General features: G+C 31.0%; 1 protein-coding gene across 2 annotated transcripts in view; it reads right to left on the reverse strand.

Moving 5' to 3' along the window:
* Window positions 1-24,566, reverse strand: part of LOC114342748 (pyrimidine-specific ribonucleoside hydrolase RihA) — a 33,368-nt gene extending 8,802 nt beyond the window's left edge. The window contains exons 1-2 of one of the 2 annotated variants that reach the window (XM_028293542.2): window positions 24,403-24,566; window positions 4,040-4,253 (exon numbers count right to left, since the gene is read on the reverse strand). In XM_028293542.2, the coding sequence (XP_028149343.1) occupies window positions 4,040-4,231 (192 nt within the window). In that variant the 5' untranslated portion in view covers window positions 4,232-4,253; window positions 24,403-24,566. Of the gene's footprint in view, window positions 1-4,039; window positions 4,254-20,549; window positions 20,672-24,402 lie in introns of those variants that run through there. The other variant, XM_028293548.2, reaches the window with a different exon arrangement.
* Window positions 24,567-25,688: the final 1,122 nt, after the last annotated feature.

The following is a 25,688-nucleotide window of genomic DNA, read 5'->3' on the forward strand; positions in this document are numbered from 1 at the left end:
GTATGTTCAATTTCTGTACTGCATATTGTACTTGTTCTTATTTTGCCCACAGTAGCTATCTGAGTACGGGAATAATCAAAAGACCCATGCATGAGTTAAAAGAAATGACCAAAGACAGAGATCTTTGGAGACGGACAATACACGACATCACGTCGACCACTACACTCCCTCCGAGGGGTCAGAATTGAAGAGAGAGAGTTATCTGAGTATAATGTTATTATTTTTCCCTGTCATGGTCCCTCAGAAATTGTAACATGAACGACGCTATTTCATTTGAATCACGATTAGCAACTCGCTCGAACCAAAGACAGAAGTGTCCTGCATTTTTGGTCAGGTAAAAAATTGTGAAATGAAATAATGTTGATAATCTCCTTTTGTAATAAAATAAAGAGACTTCGCCTGAACGCGTCGGTAGTAATGATTGTAAATCAAAACAAGCAGTGATGCAAGTGTTGGATTTTGCAGATTTTAAGTCATTTATTTCTCTTTCCTATTGAGTTCCACTTCTAGATGGTGAGTATTATAGGCTGTTTCTAATGTCGATTTATCTAATTCATTTCTGTAACTTTCTCATAGCAAGCAAAGGTATTTTAGGGCTTAAAGAAGTCTATATTAAATTCCGTGTAAAATATGGTCATCATCGTAGCGTAATTTCCGAACACCGAACCTTTTTCTTTGCAGAGTTTTATTTTGCAAAGAAATTTTGATTCCTTTTTCATTCTTATGAGTTCCTCGCTTTTCTTTTGGGACAAACCCATCTGCAGTACGACGTTGTATATTAACTTGTTATAGTCTTGTCTTGTCGCTTATTTCCAGTATTGCAATGAAATCTCTATGCAGCACTCTATGTTTTGTTGCATTCAAAGGATTTTTCCTTAGTACATCTGGCTTTTATTTTACAAGCGTGGGTTACATTTTGCACATATTGCCATATAGATCTGAGTTTTTGTTCCAATTTTAGAACCGTAGAGCATCAACTGCAGATAATGCCTGATGTTATAAAAAGGAGAATCGATTTTTAAAAAAAGCCATAGGGACGTATCTTTCTGGTGCCGAATTTAAAATTTTTTTGCTGATGCTGCTATATAGCATTAAAAAATAGATTTTTTTTTCTATTAGACTGCATTCAAAGGTCATTTCATGAAAAAATTGCAGATATTGCCATATGGTTTTCAAGGTGCGATATAAGAAGCGATGTACTACGTGAAAGTTACGGTATTATATCGGAATGACCTTAGACAGACTTGAAATGAAACAGTTATCGCGGTTCGGACATATAGGGAGAATGAGTGAAGGTAGAACTGTAAAAACGGTATGGAAAGCTGCATCCGACAATAAACGACTAAGAGGCAGGCCAACAAGAACGTGAAACGCGGATATTAGAAAGGCTTGCGCAAAAAGAAATATTGGGTGGAGGGAGGCAGAGAGACTGGCTACTGACCGAAAGGCATGGAGACGTCTGATTTCTCCACTTACCTCGACACCGTAAGGTATAAGAGGACGGATTAAGTAAGTAAGTAAATAAGTAAAGTTATCAATATTTTTATATTAAAGCAGTGCAATACAAACAACTTAATAAACATTCAGTTTTGAGGATGTTGAGACATGAAACACATTATTAAATTACTATTACTTTTTCTTCAAGAGGTCTGTGAAACCCTTAACTGACGTTAATCTTGACTTAACCTAATGACGACAGTAGGTAATAGGAACTGAGAACTTCTTCAACCTTATCAGTTTATCAACTCATCATCATCATTCTCTTTGCCTTATCCCTATTCGGGGTCGGCTTCCCTAATTGCATTTCTCCACACGATGCTATCCTGGGTCATATCAATATTAATCCCCTTTACCAACATATCCTGCCTAACCGTCTCCCCCCACGTCTTCTTTGGTATTTCTCTCCTACTTCTTCCAGGAATCTGCACTTCAGCTACTCTTCGTATTGGATGATTAACGTCTCGACGTTGAACATGACCAAACCATCTCAACCTATGCTCTCTCATTTTGGCATTAATTGGTGCCACACCTAGACTTCCCCTAATATACTCATTTTTAATTTTATCCTTTCTTGTCACTCCACTCATCCATCTAAGCATTCTCATCTCCACCACATGCATTCGTTGCTCCTCTTTCTTTTTCACTGCCCAACATTCAGTTCTGTACATCATAGCCGGTCTTATGGCTGTTTTATAGAATTTTCCTTTCAGCTTCATTGGAACTTTTCTGTCACACAACACACCACTCGCTTCCTTCCACTTCATCCATCCAGCCCTAATTCTACTGCATGCATCTCCATCTATTTCTCCATTACTCGGTAACACCGATACCAGGTACTTAAAACTATTGCTTTTTACAATCAGTTCACCATCCAAAGATACCATTTTATTTGTAGTAACTCCATCTTTAAATGAACATTCCAAATACTCTGTCTTTGTCCTACTAAGTTTTAAACCTTTTTCCTCCAGAGCTCGTGTCCACTGTTCTAGTTTTTGTACTAAGTCTCTTTCATTATTTCCTACTAACACGACATCATCAGTATACATTAAGCACCATGGAATGTTACCCTGTAGTTTCGCTGTTATCTGGTCCAATAGTCCAATAGTCCATAGTTTATCAACTATGTATTTATAAAACCCTAGGCAGATCTAAAATATGTTAAGAATCAATCTTCCTATGTTCAAATGTTTAATACTATACGTGATCTTGGAATCAAAGTTGTCGTTGGAGCTTTTGGAACAACTTCTATTGAATGTATATTCACTAAAGCCAGTAAGCTCCCTCTACAAAACCGGAGAATGTACCTATGTAAGTCTAGTACATATCAAATCTGTAATTTTATATAAGAAAACCAATTCAAAAATATTTTATGGAATTAATAGACTAATTATTTTAATAATAATATGCCTCGTACCTTCAAACCCGTACAAGGGGACGGAACGTAAATAACAACTGGATGTCTTCTCGGTGTGGAGAAACCGTCAAAGATGCGAATAAGGCCAAATATCTAGGACTACTACTAGATATGTGGCTCACATGGAACGCCCAGCTGGAAAGAATATCCAACAAAGCAAAGCTTTTACTTTGGATATGTCAAGAAATATGTGGGATATCATGGGGTATGGAACCCAAATTGATTTACAGGCTATAAGTGACTGCAGTCAGACCTATGACCACGTACGGAGCACGAGTATGTTCATCTAATTGCCAACAAAAGACCACCAGACAGAATCTGAATAATCTTCGACGATAAGCATGTTTAATCATAACAGGATGGATGCCGACTATTCCCATCGGCCTCCAGGGAGGTCACACTTGACTTCGCCTCATTACATTTATGGATGGAAAATGACGGATACTGACATATAGAAGGCGGATAAAATACCAGAAAGAAGAGCACAGATATACTGGGATCAAATACCGAGAGATAGGGGAAAATTGTCCGGAATTAAAAATGGTACCAGATGTAATTTAACTTATTTCGAAAAGTAGTTTCTAGTCATCTTTCCTCTTATACGAAGGAAAACTAAGGAGAAGCATTCGTAGATTTGAAGTGATTTCACTAGCTCTCAAGCAAAAATGTATGCTCTAGCGATATGCCTGCAGAAAGTAATAAAGAGGAAATACAGGGACAGATCAGATATATACAAATTCTAAGTCGAATTGGCTCCAAGTGAAATTGGAACTATCTTCGAAACCATCTGATTCGGATCAGACAAAGTAACAAAGTACGGTTACACTGGGTGTCTGGACATACTGATTTTGAAGGGAATAAAAAAGCGGATCTACTTGCTTAGAGTATGTTGAGCTATCAAGAAGCATAGCGAAAGTAACGATATCTGACTGATTGGAACGGACGAAACGTAACCACTGATACATGAATCTTCGAATAAGAAATCCAAAGATATACTATTATAGATATGAAAACGAATAATCTCAGAATTATCGTAGGTCCTCTCAGAGAACCATGACACATCAAGGCTCAAGGAGTACATAGAGCCGGGCTATGTGGCTATTTCCCAAATAAAAACAAACTTACATCAGTCCTTCCTATAAGTTCCAATAGCCTCACAGTATTGATTACAACATGGTCAAGATCAGTATTTCCACTTGTGCAAACTATTCCTTCAATTTTGATTTCGCCTCTATTTTCGGCATGCATTAAATGCAACAATGCCATGTAGTCATCCGTCCCAACATCTACGTCCAATATAACTCGTCTCATCTTCATTTTTGGTTTATTTGATTAGAATCTGTAACAAAATAAATCTATAATTAGTACATTATATCGGTGAAAGGTTAAATACTAACGTGAGTATATGATTTGTTTTTAATCTTGTTTTCCTCGAAATGATATTTAATAAATATTGATCGTATTCCGGCCTAGATAACTAAGAGGAAAATCTATTATTTTTGTTAGGGTGACGCACTGCAACTTCCTCGGCACCATAATAAAGTAAGAATGGACCAATAACCAAGACGCACTACAACTACTTTACTCTGGGCTAAGTAGCAAAATGCATGGAAAAGTTATTTACCAGCAATTTTATTGCCGGAATCGAATTATAAGATCCTATATATTAATAATATAGATATTCAAAGTCCTCAGAGAGTGTGCTACTTTTTTAGAAACAAAATGGCGCCGACAAATCGTGATTTTTTCAATTATTCCTCTATAACTCCGAAGATTTTATCTTTATAACAAAAACATTCATATAAAAATTCACCGCAATAAAATTCTGCATAGAGGTATGTTTTTCCCGATTTGCTGTGATAAAAATTTTCCTCGAAAAATGCGGGTTTTCCCAACAAAATCTCTAATTTTCAAATAAAGTTTTAGGTAAGTAATTACGAGTATTTATCAATAATTAAATAACTTAGTGACATAAAAGCTTTCTTGGTATAAATATCAAAAATAACCAAAATAATCATGATACATTGATTAAACTTATAACGATTATAAAGATGAGATGCTTATTTAATATTTTATTAACAAAATATAAATTTTTCGTTTTTTTGCATAATCTATAAATTAAAAAAAAAATAGTTATAATACTCTGGTCTAATTAGCAAAGTACAAGGAAAAGTTATTTACCAGCAATTTTATTGCTGGAATCGAATACTATGATCCTATATATTAATAATATAGGTATGCCAAGTCCGCAGATAGTGTGCTTTTTTATTTTTTTATTAACAAAATGGCGCCCCTTAATCGTGTTTTTTATTATTGCTCTATAACTCCGAAGATTTTAACTTTACACCTACACCAAAAACACTCAAATAAAAATTCACCGCAATTATTTATCAATAATTAAATCACTTGGTGAAATAAAATCTTTCTTGGTATAGATTATAATAGCAGAATCCGATGAAAATTAAACAAATATTTTAGCAACAATTAAATTGTTAATTAACAATTTACAGTCGCAATAACAACCAAAATAATCATGAGACATTGATCAAACTTAGAAAGATTATAAAGATGAGATATCTATTTAATATTTTGTCGACAAAATATAGATTTTTCTTTTTTTTGCATAATCTTTAAATGTTTAAAAAAATAGTTATAAACAAATTAACATTTCTCAGAAATTCTTTATTATATGCTAATTTTAAAAAATACTTAAAATGTGTATTTCAAAGGTCTTGAAAATGAATGCTTTAAAACTTTTTTCCAAAAACTTTTTTTTGCTAAAAGTTATGAAACAGCAAAGTAAATATACCAGTGCTCCGTTGTTTATAATTTTTTTTAATTGTTTCAAAGCTTAAAAGTGAGTCTATAGTACAATCTAATTACTCACAAAGAATATCAAATATTAGTTTAATGGTTATATTTTAATCAAAGATCAAAAATATTTTTTTTATAATTTTTAGTGCGAAAGTAGGCTTATACAGAGCCGGAGCTAAAATGTTCACTCGAAGCGACTGACACGCAGCATACATAATAATATAATTTTATTTATTAACTGTACGTCGCGCGGAGGTCGTCGCTTCGAGTGAAAATTTTAGCTACATTACTGTATTAGTCTACTTTCGCGAGTGTAAATTACAAAAAATTATATTTATAATCTTTAATTAAAAGATAACCATTAAACTAATAATCGATATTTTTTGTAAATAATTAGCTTGTACTTTGGACTCACTTTTACGATTTGAAAGAATTACAAAAAAATTATAAACAACGTAGAAATCGTATGTTTATTTTGCTGTTTCATAACTTTTTTTGCAAATGGTTGCAAAAAAGTTTTAAAGCATTCATTTTCAAGATCTTGAAATACTCATTTTAACTATTTTTTAAAATTAAAACATAATATTTCTGAGAAACGTTAATTTGTTTGTAATTATGTTTTTTTGAAACACTTAAAGATTATGCAAAAAATAAAAAATTTATATTTTGTCGACAAAATATTAAACATGCATCTCATCTTTATAACATTTCAAAGTTTGATCAGTGTATCATAATTATTTTAGTTATTATTGCCACCGTAAATTATTAATTAACAATTGAATTTTTGCTAAAATATCCTTTCAATTTTCACCAGCTTCTGGAACTATAATCTAAACCAAGAAGGCTTTTAAGTCACCAAATTATTTAATTATTGGTAGATAATTACTTATCTAAAACTTTATTTGAAAATTAGAGATTTTGTTGAGAAAACCCGCATTTTCCGAGGAAAATTTTCGTCGGAGCAGATCGGGAAAAACATATCTCTATGCAGAATTTAATTGCGGTGAATTTTTATTTGAGTGTTTTTGTTGTAAAGTTAAAATCTTCAGAGTTATAGAGCAGAAATTGAAAAAAACACGAGTTTCAGGCGCCATTTTGTTTATAAAAAAAGTGGCACATTATCTGCGGACTTTTCATACCTATATTATTAATATATATAATCATAAGCTTCGATTCCAGCAATAAAATTGCTGGTAAATAACTTTTCCCAAAAATGGCCTATTCTCCGATAATCAGTCCAGACTACTTCGGCACCATAATAAAGGAAGAATGGACCAACAACCAAGAGGTAAGAACGCGCATCGGAAAATTTAGATTCGCTTTCAACAAGATGGGGGCCTTCTTCAAGAGTCACAACCTCTCTCTTGGCATAAAAGCAAGAATGCTGCGATGCGACGTCATTATAGTGTTGAATCATGGACCTTAAACGAAGATATGTGTGGAGAAAATTAAAAGTTTTTGAGATGTGGCTATATCGGAGAATACGTAACATCCCGTGGACTAACCGAGTCACAACTGAAGAGGTCCTCAGAAGAATGAACAAGAACCGAGAGGTACTGATCACCATCAAATCTCGAAAGTTAGAATACTTTGGAGAGATTATGCGAAATAAATTCTACATGTGCCCTTCTTCAAGCCATCCGGCAATGAAAAATTAAGAAAATGTGTCTAAGGAAAGCAGAGAAAATACATTTTTTTAACATATACCGATTTTGAACCTTGAAATTATATTTCATTCAACATAGCTTTTGATTTAGTGCAGTCACTGAAGGTGAATATGAGCTATTACCTCCGATTTCGTTGAACCTCCATCGATTTGCACAAAAATTGGTGAGTGGTTAGAGGATATCTGAAGGAACAAAGCTAACATGGTGTCAACTTGCGCTTTTACCCTGGGGGTGGATGCCACCCCTCCTCGAGGGTGAAAAATATTTTATAAAAATAACCCCACAATTCGATAGAGCGACAAATTATAAGCAAAATTTGTTATATAAAGATATTAAAATAAATCAAAACTTTTTGAGTTATTAAAGATCAAAGATTTTAATTTTTCGTGAGAAAAATGCATGTTTTTAACCGATTTTTCATAAATAACTCAAAAACTATAAGCTTTTACAAAAAAGTTATTATTGTCAAAATTGAGGCAAATAAAAAATCAAATAAATTCCTTACTAGAAAAACCTTTCAATGTTAACTGAAAGTGAGTTATAGGTAATTGAATGTATATTTCTTTCGTCGAGTACCCAAATCTAAGTATTCAAGCTTAAATGCCGGGAGAATGATGCATTTTATAACATAAACTTATTAAACATTTGTCAAAGCCCATTAAAATATCTATCAAATGAGTGCTCGAACAAGTTGATAGCATTAAAGTTTATGCACCAAAAATGTTTCAAAATGTATCTTTTAAAAAATTTTCTAAAAAATGTTATTGTTTTTTTGTAAATAACTCCGTTAAATTTTAAAGTAGCAAGTTTATCTAATAACTAAAGACTGGATTATATGCAAAATGCATATGCATATATATGCTGCATATTTCTCATGTTTTTCATAAATGCATATGCCTTGCATATTTGGAGATTTAAGAGCATATAAATGCATATTTTGATGGGAATTTACTCTACCCCATTTAAAAATAAGGTATATATTAGTAACATCAACATCCATTAAAATAAAATGTGAAAGTAAATATTTTGCTGTTAAGCTCCTTTGTTGTTGTACCCATAAACATAATGGGCGTTATTTATAGCTGCAGGTATCATTATCCGGATATTTAAGATTTATAGACTTCTCAGAATTTACAAATTACCTAAGTAAATACCGATTATATTTTGAATAACATTACAAATATTACCTGTACTTTCTGCTGGTGTCGGCCAACTATGAATTATTCTGGGAAAACCAACCAAAACGAAATTTTAAGCATTTTAAGGGTAGGATAGATTATTTTATTTTATGAATGGTTAGTCTTAAATCAATCGCCGATTATTCAACTTTTGTGATTGCAAGTTATTGACTATACTGTGTAAAAAAATCATTTTATTATTATTGTGAAAATGCCTAAAGTAGCAAGGGAAAAATCAAGTCTTCTCAGAAGTTGGATTGGAAGTAACAATCATCTAAAAGTTATCGACAGTGAAAGTATGTTTTGCACCATTTGTGATAAAAAGGTAAGTTCTCCACTTCAATAGATTTTTAAACTTATCAAACTTCTTTGCACATCTATGTGTCTGTCTATTCTAAAATGACAAACCGTCCCATTTCTTCAAAAACTGTTTTTTAAAGTTCGCAACGGTTTGGCTTATACAGAGCGAGGTGTTGAGAGTGGCCCACCCTGTATACTACGGTACACTGACTGTACTTTATTGTTTGACGATTTCAATTTCACTTTGAGAAATAAAAAAAAATTGGGGGAGGTTTAAAAAGTTTGATCATTTTAATGTAGGTATCTATTTACGAAAACATCTAAAACATCATTATCATTATATTCCAGATTCCATGTCAAAAGAAATTCCAAGTAGTTCAACACATAAAAACTTCACTTCACCAAACTAAGCTATCAAAAAATGATAATAAACCTCGCCAGCAGATTCTACAGAACAGTTTGCAGATTCAGAATACGTCAGTTGGGCAAGAAACCTTTGCAAAGGATTTATGCCATTTTTTTTTGAACTGCAATATCCCTCTGCACAAGTTAGAACATAAATCGTGTCAAAACTTTTTAAAAACTTATTGCAAGATTAAAGATAAACCAGCTCAAATACCAAGTTCTTCAACTCTTCGGAAAAAATATGTCAGTGCATGTTACAAAGATGTGATGACGAGTATTAAAAATCAGTTAAAAGCCGAATATCTTTGGATTTCCGTCGACGAAACAACGGATACAAAGGGTCGACAAATTGCGAATCTAATTGTTGGAGTTCTTAACGACTCTGGCGATTTTAAAAACTCATACTTAATTAGTGTAAAATGTTTGGAAAAAACAAACTATGCTACAATAGCTAGATTTGTTAACGAATCCCTAACAAATTTTTTTTTACCTGATCAAGTACCATTTGAAAAAATATTATTAATGCTTAGTGATGCCGCCTCATATATGATGAAAGCTGCATCCAATCTTAAAATCTTTTTCCCTAATTTAATTCACTGTACATGTTTGGCGCACGGCCTAAACAGAGTTGCAGAGAAAGTTAGAATTGAATTTCCCAATGTAAACACCTTAATAAATAATGTAAAAAAAGTATTTCTGAAAGCACCACTACGTGTACAGGTATATAGGGAGATGCTTCCCGATATTCCTTTACCACCAGAACCAGTATTAACCAGATGGGGAACTTGGCTTAAAAGTGCTATATTTTTATCTGAACACTACGACGACATCAAAAGCGTTATTTCAAGTTTTGATCCGACTTGTACCGCTATTGATAACTGTCAAAATATTTTTAAAGAAAAGTCTATTAAAAATCAATTGTTGTATATAAAATCGAATTTCGATATCATTGAAAGTTCAATTACAAAATTAGAGGCTCAAAATTTATGTCTTCACAATAGTATGTCTATTGTTGATTCGGTTAAACAGAAAATAACAAATCTGAATGGGGAAATTGGAGTAAAAATTAAAGATAAACTTGATGACGTTTTAAACAAAAATGAGGGTTTCACTTTATTGCGTTCAATAAATAATATAATCAATTTTGGAAACTTCGATGAAAATATTAATATGGATCCGTCTCTAATAGCAAAGTTTAAATATGCCCCAATTACATCTTGTGACGTTGAGAGATCTTTTTCTGCCTATAAACAAATATTAACAGATAGAAGACATAATATTAGTTTAGAAAATATGAATCAATATATGATTATTTATTGTAACAATAAAAATATGTAAATTTGTTTTATTGTACTCTTTTTATAATATTAGTTTAGAAAATATGAATCAATATTGTAACAATAAAAATATGTACATTTATTTTATTGTACTCTTATTTATCTTGTGGTCAAAATAAAATATTTTGCCGTTTTATTTGTCACAAAACCTGAAGTTAAAAAAATATATTAAGAAATAATAATACAATTTGGTTTAAATTCAAACCTATTTATTTATTTTTATTATTTTTTATTTATTTATGTATTTAACGTAAACCATAAAATTATTCATATAAAAATAAGTGCATATATAAATGCATATTTGCATGTTAATTGTGCATATTCAGCTTGTTTTAAAATGCATATTGCATGCATATTTTAGACATTTTTTAGTGCATATTTTCCAGTCTCTGCTAATAACTGGTTAAAATTTTGTTCCAAGAGCTATTAAAAAACGTCAAAATAGTCATTTATACCTCTTACTTTTTTAAAAAATAAAAGGTTAAATGGCCCCGGTTACATGGTTCTCGCAGCAAAATTGAAATTTTAAACGTTTCTATCTCGGTTATTTTTTACTCTACGAAAATAGTAAATTGGGTAAAGTATTTGTTACAGAAAAAACTAAAATTTAGTTATTTATCATTTTTTTACGTATATTGAGTATTTTTGGAGCTATTATCAAAAGAAAATGAAAAGTACGATAATTCTAAAAATTCTGATTTTTTTAAATTATACCTTTTTTTTAAAAATATGCATTCTAAACCGGTCAAATTTGTTAAAATAATTAACTATAATAACATAAAGAAATTCTTGTGAGGATTACTACAAATTTTAATCTTTTCGGAAATGGCGTATGTTTAGTTTTTAACTTTTTCCTAAAAAAATCAAAAGGGTTCTCTTATTTTCATCATAACTTGCTTAATTTTGATGCTATTAACTTCTACTGAAGCTCATTTGATAGGTATTCCGAAGTAATTTGACAAGTTCTTAACAAGTATATTCTATAAAATGCATCGTTTTCCCGTTATGTAAGCTTGAATACTTAGATTTGAGTACTCGTCGAAAAAAATTACCCATAACTCACTTTAAAATAACATTAGTTTAGTTCTTTAAGTAGGGAGTGTATTAAATTTTTTATTATCTTTAATTTTGGTAATAATAGCTTTTTTACAAAAGCTTATAGTTTTTGAGTAATACGTGAAAAACAGCTTTAAAACATGCATTTTTTTAAGAAAAAATAAAATCTTTGATATTTAATAACTCAAAAAGTATTGATTTATGTTAATAACTTTATATAACAAATTTTGCTTAGAAGTTGCCCCTCTATCGATTTCTGGTATTATTTTTAATAAAAAAATTTCACCCCCGAGAAGGGGTGGCAACCACCCCCAGGGTAAAAGCGCAAGTTAACATCATGTCACCTTTGTTCCTTGAAGTATCTTCTAACTACTTACCAATTTTCATGAAAATCGATGAAGGTTCAACGAAATCGGAGGTAAAAACCTTCAGTGACTCCACTAATTGGGATTTTGGTATTTTTGGTATTTTTCACGCGTAATGCCGATTATTTTTATCATTATAATATTATTATGTTATGAGTCTCTTGAAGATATGAAAATTTGTATGTAGAAAGAGGACCGAGATAAAAAGTTCGAAAATATAAAAAACGGAAAAAGACCTAAAATATAATGGTTTAAAGTTTATCATCATATTGTTTATAACTTCGTCGTAAATGCCGGTCAACTTCTAATACGGTTTTCTTAATTTAATTTAATCTAATAGTTGTTGAAATATTCTATTTGTTTATAAGCCAAAACATTGTTTATAACTTTAAAACATTCCTAAGGCCGCTCAAATAATCTAATTTCAATTCTGTAAAGTAAGTTAGATATATCATAGTATATCAAGATATATCTATATCATAGATGTATTAAGCACTCATGACTCAGTAAAGGACCTGAGGAGTCAGATCAACAAAGCATCTGCATTGTCAGGATGTCTGTGGTAGATAATCTGGTCAAATCCGTATATGCGCACAGATAGTAAAATTAGAATCTACAAGACTTGCATACGACCTATCATGACATATGAAGATCACACGGAAGAAAGGCGAAATGTCACAAAGAGGTTAATTCGAGAAAACTGAATTTGAAATTGAAACCATTCGCCTTTCTTCCCTGTACGAAGAATTTTATAACATGTTTTAAGCTATGAGGATTCATCTTTTTCCCATGTTTGAATGACTCACATAAAACTACTACTAAAAACCTACATATTGCTGCTCTGAACCAAAAATAATAAAAAATTGGCATTTCGCCTTTCTTCCGTGTGGTCTTCATATGGCATAGAGGTGCGTGAAGACACCAACATAACGAACCAGATGCTAAGGGTTGCCGAAATGAAAACCCTAAGAACAATAGTGGGACAAACAAGAAGAGAGAGGGTGAGAAATACAAACATTAGAGAGAAATGCAAAATTCAAGATATTGTAAGATAGGGAAGGCAGCGCAAGAGGATGTGGTACAACCATATAAGACGAATGGAAGAAAATAGACTCGCAAAAATTCCCCTAGAAAACAACCCGCCCGGTTCAAGACCCCCCGGAGTACAACCTAAAAGATAGAGGGATAGTTGGCAATCTACCTCCCAGGAAATTAACCAGAGGCAGCTTCAGAATTAAACAGATCGAAAGATCTCCAAGAAGTAAAAGAAGTAGAAGAGAACAAGACGTTAGATAGGAGGTATATTATCTTTTGATACGAAAATCGTAGTTATTCTGGTGTATCATAAGTATTCTTGTTATTATTGTGACCGAAAATTTTTAATTATTAATTTAATGGTTGCTAAAATTTTTAGATTGTCATCGGTTTCCGGAAATAATATAATCTACTACAAAAAAACTTTGATGTCACTATAACTTTAACTATAACTTAAACTATAACTACAACTTTATTGATAAATAATTACTTCGCTAAAATTAAAAATTTTGTTGGGAATCCTCGGATTTTTCGAAGAAAATTTTCTTCGAGGGAAATCGGAAAAAAAATTGAAAAAAAGAAGATTTTGGAAGGATAATTTGTTTCAAAATAACACATTTTCTGCGGACTTTGCATATGTATATTACTAATATATACAATCTCAAGATTCGATTTCAGCAATAAAATAGGTGGTAAATAACTTTTCTTTGTTTTTTCCTTGTGTACAGAATTCCAGAATATAATGGAAAATATAATAAGCTAAATTATTTAAATCTATATGTTCCCGATATTATTTATTTGAATATTGACCCAACATACAGTTATTGTGAAACCGAAATTGGACCATGATTTTATTATTATGTAGATTAGGCTTTATAAACAAAAAGATATAAGATAATCGATTACGTATGCACTACAATAAATATCTAACAAAAACACTACCTTTAGCTTAATAGAAAAGTCGGGGTTATCTCTATCAGCTTTATGATAAGAGTACATATTTGTATATGTATACGCATATTTAACCCTCGGAACGTGCCTAATAGACCGGGCAGTATCGTCGCCCCCGCTAGCGAAATTATTCCGATTCGATTTTTTTGCACAAACTTACTCAAAAAGAGGTCCTTATAACATATCCACAGGGTGCCGGGCGGTGCCGTGGTCGAAAAATTGTTTAAACAATTTTTTTTAAACAAATTTACAAAAATAATTTTTTCATTTCGAACAAATTTTTTTTAGATAAACTGGCTTATTCTTAGCAAAAAAGGTCTCTTGTCTTTTTTCTAAAATTGATTGTTTGTCGAGTTATATGCGATTAAAAATTTGAAAAATGCGAAAATGGCTATTTTCATGTCTTAATAACTCGATTAAACATTATTATTATGAAATTCAAAAAGACACCAAATCAAGTTTTAAATCCCTTCTTCAAGGTCCTGAAGAGATTTTTGTCATTATTTTATCAGAAAGCTATAGTCCAGGATGCATCGTCGCCCCCGTTAATGAAATTATTCCGATTCCATTTTTTGCAGAAACTTACTCAAAACGAGGTCCTTATAACATATCCACAGGGTGCCGGGCGGTGCCGTGGTCGAAAAATTGTTTAAACAATTTTTTTAAAACAAATTCACAAAAATATTTTTTTTATTGCGAACGATTTTTTTTAGATATTTTGGGTTATTCTGAGCAAAAAAGGTCTCTTGTGATTTTTCTCTAAAATTAATTGTTGTCGAGTTATATGGCCATTTCGGCATTTTTCAAATTATAAATCGCGTATAATTCGACAACAATCAATTTTAGAAAAAATCACAAGAGACATTTTTTGCTGAGGATGTCCCAAATTATCTAAAAAAATTGTTCGAAGTGAAAAAATTAGTTTTGTGAATTTGTTTAAAAAAAATTGTTTAAACAATTTTTCGACCACGTCACCGCCCGGCACCCTGTGGATATGTTTAAGGACCTCGTTTTGAGTAAGTTTCTGCAAACAAATGTAATCGGAATAATTTCACTAACGGGGGCGACGATAAATCCTGGACTATAGCGCTAATTGTTAATAATTAAAAATAACAGCTTTCTAATAAGATAATGACAAAATCTCTTCAGCACCTTGAAGAAGAGATTTGAAGCTTGATTTTGTGACTTTTTGAATTTCATAATAATAATGTTTAATCGAGTTATTAAGCCTTGAAAATGGCCATTTTCGCATTTTTCAAATTTTTAATCGCATATAACTCGATAACAATCAATTTTAGAAAAAAATGATAAGAGACCTTTTTTGTTCAGAATAAGCCAATTTATCTAAAAAAATTTTGTTCGAAATGAAAAAATTATTTTTGTGGATTTGTTTAAAAGAAATTTTCTAAACAATTTTTCGACCACGGCACCCTGTTAATTTGTTATAAGGACCTATTTTTGAGTAAGTTTGTGCAAAATAATAGAATCAGAATAATTTCGCTAGCGGGGGCGACGATACTGCCCGGTCTATAATAGACTTTAGAAAATATGGAAAAGTATTTTAATTTGTGTTGTAAGAGTTGATATCGAATACAATAATATATTGTTTTTAATAACTTATCCAATTTAGAATAAATTGGATAAGTTATTTTACTCCAGAAATAATATTATTCGATAATAAGTCAAAGTGCCCCAGAAAAAAATAAAGAATAAACTTCTTCTTCCTTTTTAAATACATGCTCCTAATGGTAGGGGAGTCCAAGCAGGGACTTTTGCAGTAACTCAATCGCGCCAGAAAATCACATGGGGAGAAACCTTGTACCCTGTAAATGTACCCCTACCATATATTGGCTGTTAATACAGGGGAGTTCGTTAAGGCAAATACGAAAAAAACTATCCTTATAGGAAACTCGAAATCGTCAGATTAAGATAATTTAAGTTAGGTACATGCAGAACAGTGTGTAGTTAAAAATATGACGATTTGAGCGGGGCGTTAGGAAATGGGCGAGTCACAAAGTTTCACAACAAAAACGAATATTTCGCGGAATGAACGTCAGATCGAAAAACTAAAAATACTTACTTATTTTTAAAATAACAATATTTTTCAAAAATCTATCGAATTGTACCATACACGACCTCCCATGGAGAGGGTTGAGGGGTTAATTTAAAATTTTAAATAGGAACCCCGCGATAGTGTGCGAAATGAACATGAGATCGAAAATTTGAAAAATACACGTATTCAGTATTTTTGAAAAATATATCGAATGACACTAAACATGACTCCTCACGGAGGCGGGGTGAGGGGTTACTTAAATATTTTTGTATTTAATTGTATATTATTGAAGTTATACTTCTTTACCGGCGATAGAGGGTAAATTTTTATATGGGAAAACCTAGCGACCGGGCGCATGCGCATTATAACTTTGTTCTGATTGGATGTTCAAATGACATGTCAAAAATTATTTAATATGGTGGCTGTGGCACAGCTGTAGTTAGATTATTTATGGTTGTTGCGTTTTAAAATTTGTGTGAAAAGAAACAACAAACAAAAGTTAGTTAATAGTTATACTGCCTTTTTAAATAGTTTTCATATACCTATATTTTTGGACTTTTGGACTATTTTGGACAAGGAAAACTCATTCTAATTTGGTAAGTACCTAGTTTTTATTATAATCATATTGTAATTATACATTTGGATTAGGTTGAAATACATACATTTATTTTCTCAAGAATGCGGATTTTAGAGAGAAATCCCAAATTAGGTTCGATTTTTATTTTTAAATTATGATTTTTTGGCGTAGATTTATTTATCTAGTAGGTATGTAATGCTTTGATTTACATACTTAATTTGATTACCAACAAAAGTTCTACCAATCTTCATCTAATATATTGTTTTCTTACTGTTTTGTTATATTTTTATATTTTCTTCCACAAAATTTAAACTAGATAATTTTCAAAACAACTGTCAAACAGTAAAACGTTCAGTTACCGTATTTTTCCACATGATAAATAATGTGCGATTGGACGAGTGAGTCTACGCTTCGATTACGAGTCAAAGCGGCACGAAATTCAAGGGTTCAATTCCCGATGCAAGTTTTAATTTTTTATTTTTTTATGCATATTATGATTGTAAGTATATTTGTTATATAATTTTTTTTTTCAGCAAATGCGTATTTAAAATTTTTGCCAACAATTATTATCGTCCAGAAATCATTTTTTCTTTGTGGCATTTTTCAATGTGTTTGTGTGCGTTTTATTCTTTTATTTTTTTAAATTTTTGGTATAGTGTTAAAAATCACATAATATGTAGTAGAAGTATAACTTCTTACGTGCGTACAAAGTACATACACATTCTTGTTTTTTATTATATATTTGTTTAAAAACATGGCTATATAAAATATATATAATATATTTTATACATTATATAAAACATGGCTAGTTGTTAAAATAAGTATCTAACTTTTTTATTATCCCACATAAGCGAAGGAATCGAAACAAAGAATATTGATAAAACATGAGGCTATAGATGGGTTTTATTTCATTATTTATAAATGGTAGAATATTCCACAGCATCACGCGAACTTTGAGAAAAAATCACATTTTAATTGGTACATTCGGTATACAATGACAATTTACCTGTATAGCAACAATATTATTACAGAGATATTGATAAAGAATAAGGCTATAACTTTTTAAAAAAATCACTTAAATCGGACAACAGGTTTAGGAAATTCGAGACATTGAAAATGACCAATTTTTAAGTTGCTGCGTTAATTTCTTAGAAAAGTGTAGTGTTAAAAGAACAAAAATAAGAGTATCAGGCAATAAGTATGAATGTAATAGAACGAAAAGCATAATAGCTAACATGCTTTAAGTTACAAATTACAGTAAAAATATATACGACGGGCAAATGTTTAATATAAAATATACTATTAAAACATCACAATTGAAAGCATATTTCTCAATACAACCCTCAAAACCTAAAAGACGATTTTCTTTATCATGCCGCTGTACGCTAAAACCTCGGGGGTGGGAATGTTTTATTACATTTTAGCCATGTAAATCGATGTAAAAAGTAATTCTAAGAAAAAAATGTTTTTTACATTTTCTTCGCAAAACTAATATTTTTCGAGTTATTCGTGGTTGAAAGTAACAGTTTTTCGACGGAAAATCGACTTTTTTATCGGATTTTTTATGAATAACTCGAAAAATACGCATTTAATAAAAAAAATGTAGAAATCAAAATTGTATCTTTTAGTAACACAAACGAAACCTTTTTTTCTATAATATTTTTACGACCAATACAAACCGAGATACGGCATGTTAAAAGTTAGCTTTTTTCGTCAAATGCATAATTTGAAATAATCAAAGCCAAATAACGTGAAAACTTTGCACTTTTCCAGGAAAACTTAGATAATATTTTTGCAAGTATACAATAAGATCTTTCAAAGAATAATAAAAAGTTTCTAGGATAAAAATTAAGCAAATTATGATAAAAAAAGTCGGTACCTGTTTTATCTACGAAAAAAAAAACAGTGAAAACAACCCCCTAACTACCCTTGTAATCAAAAATTGGTCTTCGCCGTTCTGTAATTCCTTTTATATTTATATTATCAATACACCCAACAAGTTTGACCAATTTAAAAGGCCTAATTTTAGAAAAATTCGAGTTTAGAGAAAAATTGATTTTTTGCAATTTCGCATTTTTTATCATTTTCTTTAAAATATCTCCGAAAATACTAGAGATACGAAAAAAATTATAGATTACTAAATTTTAGTTTTTTAATATCCAAAATTTCCTTATGCATAGATATTCATTACAGTGAATAGTTAGTGAGATATAGCTGTTTAAAACATCTATTTACGCGCAAACATCTCCTTATTCGAGCCCTTTAAACCCACCTCAATTAAAAATTAAGGCATCTTACGGAATTTAATTTACACAGTCTTATAACTCTTCAAAAATCCTACAAAATTATTTTTCAAAAAACTTTTATCGCCAAGAATGAAGGAGTTATATTTATAAAACTAATTTTTTTTCGAAAAACTCGAATAGTTCCCTTATAGAGCATTTATTTCAATGTATATAATACCACAGAGCCGGTTCGTATACTGGATGATGACTAAAAAGCTATTTGTATGTGTATTTTTTACATATTTGTAAGTTCGTATTTTTGTGTAAATAAATGTTTTTGTAATTCTTTAATTCTACTTTTTTCTGTATAGATCTATTAAATTGTCTACTTATAAAAATTGCAATGTTATTAGGGTAGTTTGTAAGGGTTGAAATATTATGATATTATATCCTAAAGCATAAAACAATCATTATTTAACGAGTCAAAACTAAATTTTACCTATATTAAAGTTTACAATGTTTTTATATAATTTTTGACAATAAGGGGTAGTTTACACCCCTAAAAATAATCAACGCCCTTGAGCATGATATAGAATATGAAGTACAGGATAAGATGATCCTAACCCTAAGTTTTATGTAAATTAATGCAAGCCGAAATTATTCTTTTAGGATAAGTAAACTTTTTATATATAGCTTTAACAAGGGTGGTTTTAACGGTTGAAATATTATGATATATCTTAAAGCGTAAAACAATCATTATGTAACTAATAAGAAGCAAATGTCGACAATATTAAAGTTTAGAATGTTATTTTATAATTTTTAACAATTAGGGGTGGTTTTCACCCTTAAAAAGCCAAAAGCGTACAACGGCTCCATATAGAAAATGAACTAGAGCGTGAAATTAGCCTAATCCCAAATTTTTGTACAAATCGATGCTGGACGAAAAAATTGCGAGGTTTTGCCATTTTTCCAGCTTGATTTTCAGAGTGACAAAACAATCGCATTGATCTAATAAATATATGTTAAATAGTTTATTTATATTTTAATTAAAAATTAAATTGATTTTAATACTTACGACTTTCCAAAAAATTTTATTAAAACAATACCAAAAATTAAAAAACAGTTAAAACTTTAAAAATCTTTGATAACACAGATATATACAACGGAAGTGTTTACTTCATTCTACGTTGTAAAAAAAAAAGTTACAGTCGGAAAAATGAAAGAATACCCATGAACGAACATATAAAACACGCTGTATTTGCCTGTCACAGTGTCACAAAGAAAATTGTCTAGTGCAAGTACATGTAACAATACTTATTACATGTACGTGCGCTGGCCAATTTTTTGTTTGACACGGTGACAGGAAAATACAGTGTGTTTTATATGTTCGTTCATTGGTATTCTTTCATTTTTCATCTTAAACTAAAAAATTTAGCAACTAACTTCATGCTGTCGGTCTGCGCGTACTTCATACTTTCATTTTTATAAAAATTCACACTCAAAATTTTTCCCAATCGCGCCTAAAGAAGTACAACCTCAAAAATTTATAATAAAATTAAAAATAGAATGACACAGCTGATACTCATATTTATTTTACCAAAAATGTAACATAATTCTCAAATTATAACAAAAATAATATTTTTATGGACAGTAAATAATAGAAACTACTTACGGAAGAATGCATTTTTATTTAACACACTGCTCTCTATTAAAAATATTGTCTTTATTGCGCTGATTGGAATCTATCTACAACCTTCAGGGTCTATTAAACTGATCCGCAACTAAAGTGAATTAAATTGAAAGCAGCAATACACTGATCAGTTATAAGACCGAAGTGACAATGTATGAAATTTATATTTAGAATATTTTTTTGTAGATCCTATTTCAAGTAGGAGAGACATTCTGAAAGTTTTAGATAGAAACCAATTGATTCAAAAATAAGAAAAATAAATTTATTAGTTATATTAGTCCAGTCGGAATAGCATGTGACCTTGCATGACAAGATACCCAAAATTTTATTTTTCTAGTCATAGGGGGTGGGGGAAGATATCAACAATAGTGTAAATTTAAAATCGCGATTGAATTCAGCCGCGCCGTTGAATTTAGCCGCCTTTTTGATTTTAAAGAAGAACCGTTTTGCTCAATATTTCTACCATCTTCAACCTTTTGATAAAAAGTGTGAGAACTTAAATTGTTGAAAATGCAAGAGTAGGTACAGATAAAACTACTTCAACTTATAAATTGAAACAATAAGGTTGTAGAAACCTGAAAAATCTGGAAACCTTAACCGGCTCGTGAGCGGAGTGACTACTTAGTGCAAGTATAATCGGAAAAGTGGTATGACCACTATGAAAAATTGATATGACAAAGTATTAATTTCTAAAAGTAAAATAATAACATTCTTCTGACTTGCGTTTTATTCATTTTGTAAAGATTGTTTTTGTCGGTACTTTATACATGAGCTGTTAATTAGCATAATCTTCTCTCAGAAGTGTTTTCACACAATAATGAAAGGCAACAACACCGTAATCTTTTTCCAGAGTATGCGTAAACGTAACGTCAACCCCTCTTTTCAAATAAAATGGCCTGATAGATTTACAAAAGTTTTCATTAGTTAGGTCTTTATTTGGCTCCAAATATTTATAACTGGTGAATAAATATTTTTCCTTCAAATGTTTTCTTGCATTTCACTATTTTGTGCAAACCCTTTAAGTAGATCGCACTCTCGAGGTAGACCGCATACTATAGTAGCACCTTTTTTTTAATCAAATTTTTGGAAGAGATTAATAAAGACCTTTCCAGATTTAGCCATACGGCTCACACTCCCTCTAAGGGGAAAATTGCTCATCCCAGATACCCACGGTATCAAAAGGATTAAGCTCTGGTGGGTCTCTTAGGTGACTTTGGTGACTTTGGTGACGAGCCCTACGTGACTTGGTGCAGGTGTATCTCCCAAAAAGGTTCGTACACTTCTAGCCGTCGCGAGTTGTACAGCTTTCTGCATGGTCTTATAGAGGTGTTCATTCAGACCCAGCTTTTTCATGCTTTCGAGGAGGGTCTTGAGAATGACTCCAGTAGTAGACATAATAATCGGTGTTATCACTATTATCTGGGTACTTTGCATTCTCCATTTTCTCCGTATTTGAATTTCCAGATCTTCCAGATTTAGCCATACGGCTCACACTCCCTCTAAGGGGAAAATTTACTCATCTCAGGTACCTACGGTACCAGACCTTTATTATTATTATCAGGACAATTTAAATTTAACTTTAATAAAAAATAAAAAAAAAAAGTGTATTAGAAATACATGGGTTACTATGAATAGTACATTCAAGAACAGTGGTGGGCCCAACGGACCCGAGTTGCCCAGTTTCGTAAGTAAAATGTGTTGCCCGGATAAGGGCTAAATCAGGTCAAAGAAAGAGTCCAGGATATCATAGTCCTAGAAGCTCTCAATTTGACTGGAACTGAACAGGACACGGAAAGTAAATAAGAAACCTGGACATATTTAAGAGTTATTTTTAAGAAGAAAATTAGTGGCAAATAAAACCACAGCAAGTATGTACAAAGATAAAGTAAGGAGATGAACTTAAAACACTCTTCTCCGACACAAGACGATCGGCAAAGGAGTACGTTTACAGAAGTATAATTTTAAACTTTATAAACTATTATTTGGTAGTGTGAGACCTTATCACAATAAGTATGACCACGCTTTTGAAACTAAAATGTTTTGTATAATCAAACAGTTTTGATAGATCCAAAGTTATCCACGTAAAGTTACCTTGCCTCCAAAAATATTTGAATCTGCTTCTATGAGCAAAATAAGTACATCATACCGTTGGAGCATTTGACAGGACAATATTAAAAAAAGGGGATACCATAGAAATACGTATAAAGTATTTTACAGTGGTAAAATGATTATCAAATTAAGATACTTACAAATGAAAATCGTAACACTACTAAAGGTTCATGTTTTAACCACTTGTTTCTATGCAAAAAATAATTTGTAAAAACCCATGGGTTTTTAAATATGACAGAATTTTTTTATAAACAATCGCCGAAGGTAGTTAAATATTCTAATTCTAACATTTTTATTTACATTTGAGGAATTCCCTTTTGAAGTTTTTAAATCACAATCTGTTTTATATGTTTGTTCCATTATATTATATTTTTGCAAAAACGTCATGATTCATTTGCAAACAAGTTAAATCAAAACATTAATAAAACCTACGTCGATATGTAATACCATTGGTATTTATGTACTATCAATATAATTATTAGGAAATGGCTATTATCGGTGGACGTATTTTATAAAGTTATATTGTGGACTTATATTTAACTATGTTATAATATAATTTAACACAATCAGGCGCGGATCTAGAAATTCATAATAGGGGGGGGGGGGGGGCAGGCTTTCCTCAAATACTTAAATATCATATTTATCAGATTTAGCCATACGACTCACACTTACTCTAAGGATAAAATACACTATAAAATCCCAGATACCTACGGTATCAAAAGGATTGACAGAAAATTCACGACTATTAATCTCACTGGTCGTTCTTTACCATAAAAATTAACCTTTCTACCATCAATGGGTAGGTACGCATGGATTATCTAGTAAAATACAAATTTTTATATCTTTACTGTTTCGCAAATTTGAAAAGTGGCTTTTCATGAAATAAGGTTTATACCCAGTGTAATGTATTTGCATTTTAAAATATCATTTTTGTTTTTCTTTGAATTGAGAAAAATATTTCCGTTGTTTATGGTTTCACAGGTACCCAAACAAATGCACCTGCAGATTATTTTTCAGAGAAGGGTGTTTTATTAGATTTTATGGCTTCTTTGGGAAGCGGTTGTCGTGTAATTTAGTGTTGTACTGATGGCTTAAAGTTTAGAGTTAACAGAAAAAATAATAAATAATAAAAAAATACATATAGACTAAATACAATAGGGGGTCCATGGACCCGTTGACCCCCCCCCCCCTGTATCCGCGCCTGAACACAATATAACTTTATAAAGTAAACACAATATAATTTATAAATTCCAAAAAACACAACAAATGTCACTGTCGCTGAAAATGATAAACGTCAAAAATCATAGTAAACGGGGCACTAAAGACATGCCGTATTGTTTATATTTGTTTACTTATTGTGGTTTCTATAGACAATCAGTTTAATTTTGCGATGCTAGTTTCTGTGAGCAAAGAAGAGATCTAGTATAAAAAATAATTGGTGAAATTTTCATGCATATGCGCAAAGTTACAATGGCAGAACTATATCCATATCGTAAGAATATTAATAATCTCATTAATTTGTATGTTTGTTTTAAAATGAACCTATCTATCTTGATCAAACAACGTGACTGATTTGATCATTGTAGAATATCGGAAAAACTTTTTCAATAAAATATAGCATTTATGTAAGTTTAACAAATGCAATTTTCATAAAAGATAGTAATAGAGAAACATTTTCTGACAATTATATTTATGCTAAAAATCAAAAGATTAGTTTTTATCCTACCTGTTACTTGAAGAATGTTGTATCTGTATCTGTAACTTTTGGTTTCTGACAACTAACACGAATCGCATGCACCAAACCGAATAATGTGAATGAGTCAAACAATTTTTGTTCAAAAGCTTATCAGTCATATACGCTTTATATCATTTTTATGTTCAAACAAAGTACGATATCTATGGTATTTGTTTTTAATTGCATAACGAAATGTTTTAAATAGTAAATAACATCATTAGCATTACACAGGGTTTTAGAATATGTGTTAAAAAATTTTAATATTTTTTCCATATTTAAAATTTCTATTAAGATAAAATTTCACTGACATCTACAGTACGAAAAATGAAAAAATACCAATGAACGAACATATAAAACACGCTGTAGTTTCCTGTCACCGTGTCATACAAAAAATTGGCCAGCGAGAGTACATGTATTAATTATTATTACATGTACTTGCGCTGGGCAATTTTCTTTGTGACACGGTGACAGGAAAATACAGCGTGTTTTATATGTTCGTTCATGGGCATTCTTTCATTTTTCCGACTGTATGTGATAGTTAAAGGACAAAAAAATTAAACATAATGTAGGTTCAACTCTTACTTGACACAAACAGATTTTATAATTATTATTTATACAAAAATAATTCTATAATAATATCCGTCGACACATGCATATATATATCATATATATGATAATATACACTGTGGGCCGAAATAAAGGAGTACATTTTTAGTTGAAAATAACTTTTTTGTTTTTGTATATAATAACATGTCCTCAACTTGAGTGCAAATTTGGAAGCACAAATAACGTACAAGGTCGGACTTATAAAAAAATGTATGTAACGGTGCATTTGAGCTCGTTGCAAATGAAAACTGTCTTAGCTAAAATTAAACTGATATGCTCTTTTGGTAGGTTAACTATCCAGAATACTTCAGTAAAAGGGAAATTTTTAAAATTACTTGATTCGCAAAATATCATTTTTTTTATTTAAATAATGTTCAGAACACGCCTTCCCCATACAATTTTAAAAAATCCCGAATTTGTAAATTGTCATTTTTTACTTAAATTAGGAAATCTTATTCGAGTACTTTTCTAATATTATGTTTACCAGAACGAAACCCTTTTAACACTAAATTACATCTTTTCCATCGTTTTTGACTCATATTAGCAAGAATTTCTCAAATGCTCAAATATGTCAATTTTACTTAGTAAACCATCAGTGCTTAGGTTTCCATAGAATTTGTTTGACATTTATAGTTAAATAAGTAAATTGGCCAGTTCATAATGCCACATCT

Source organism: Diabrotica virgifera, chromosome 3 (assembly GCF_917563875.1).
Source record: "Diabrotica virgifera virgifera chromosome 3, PGI_DIABVI_V3a".
Taxonomy (NCBI): Eukaryota; Metazoa; Arthropoda; class Insecta; order Coleoptera; family Chrysomelidae; genus Diabrotica; species Diabrotica virgifera.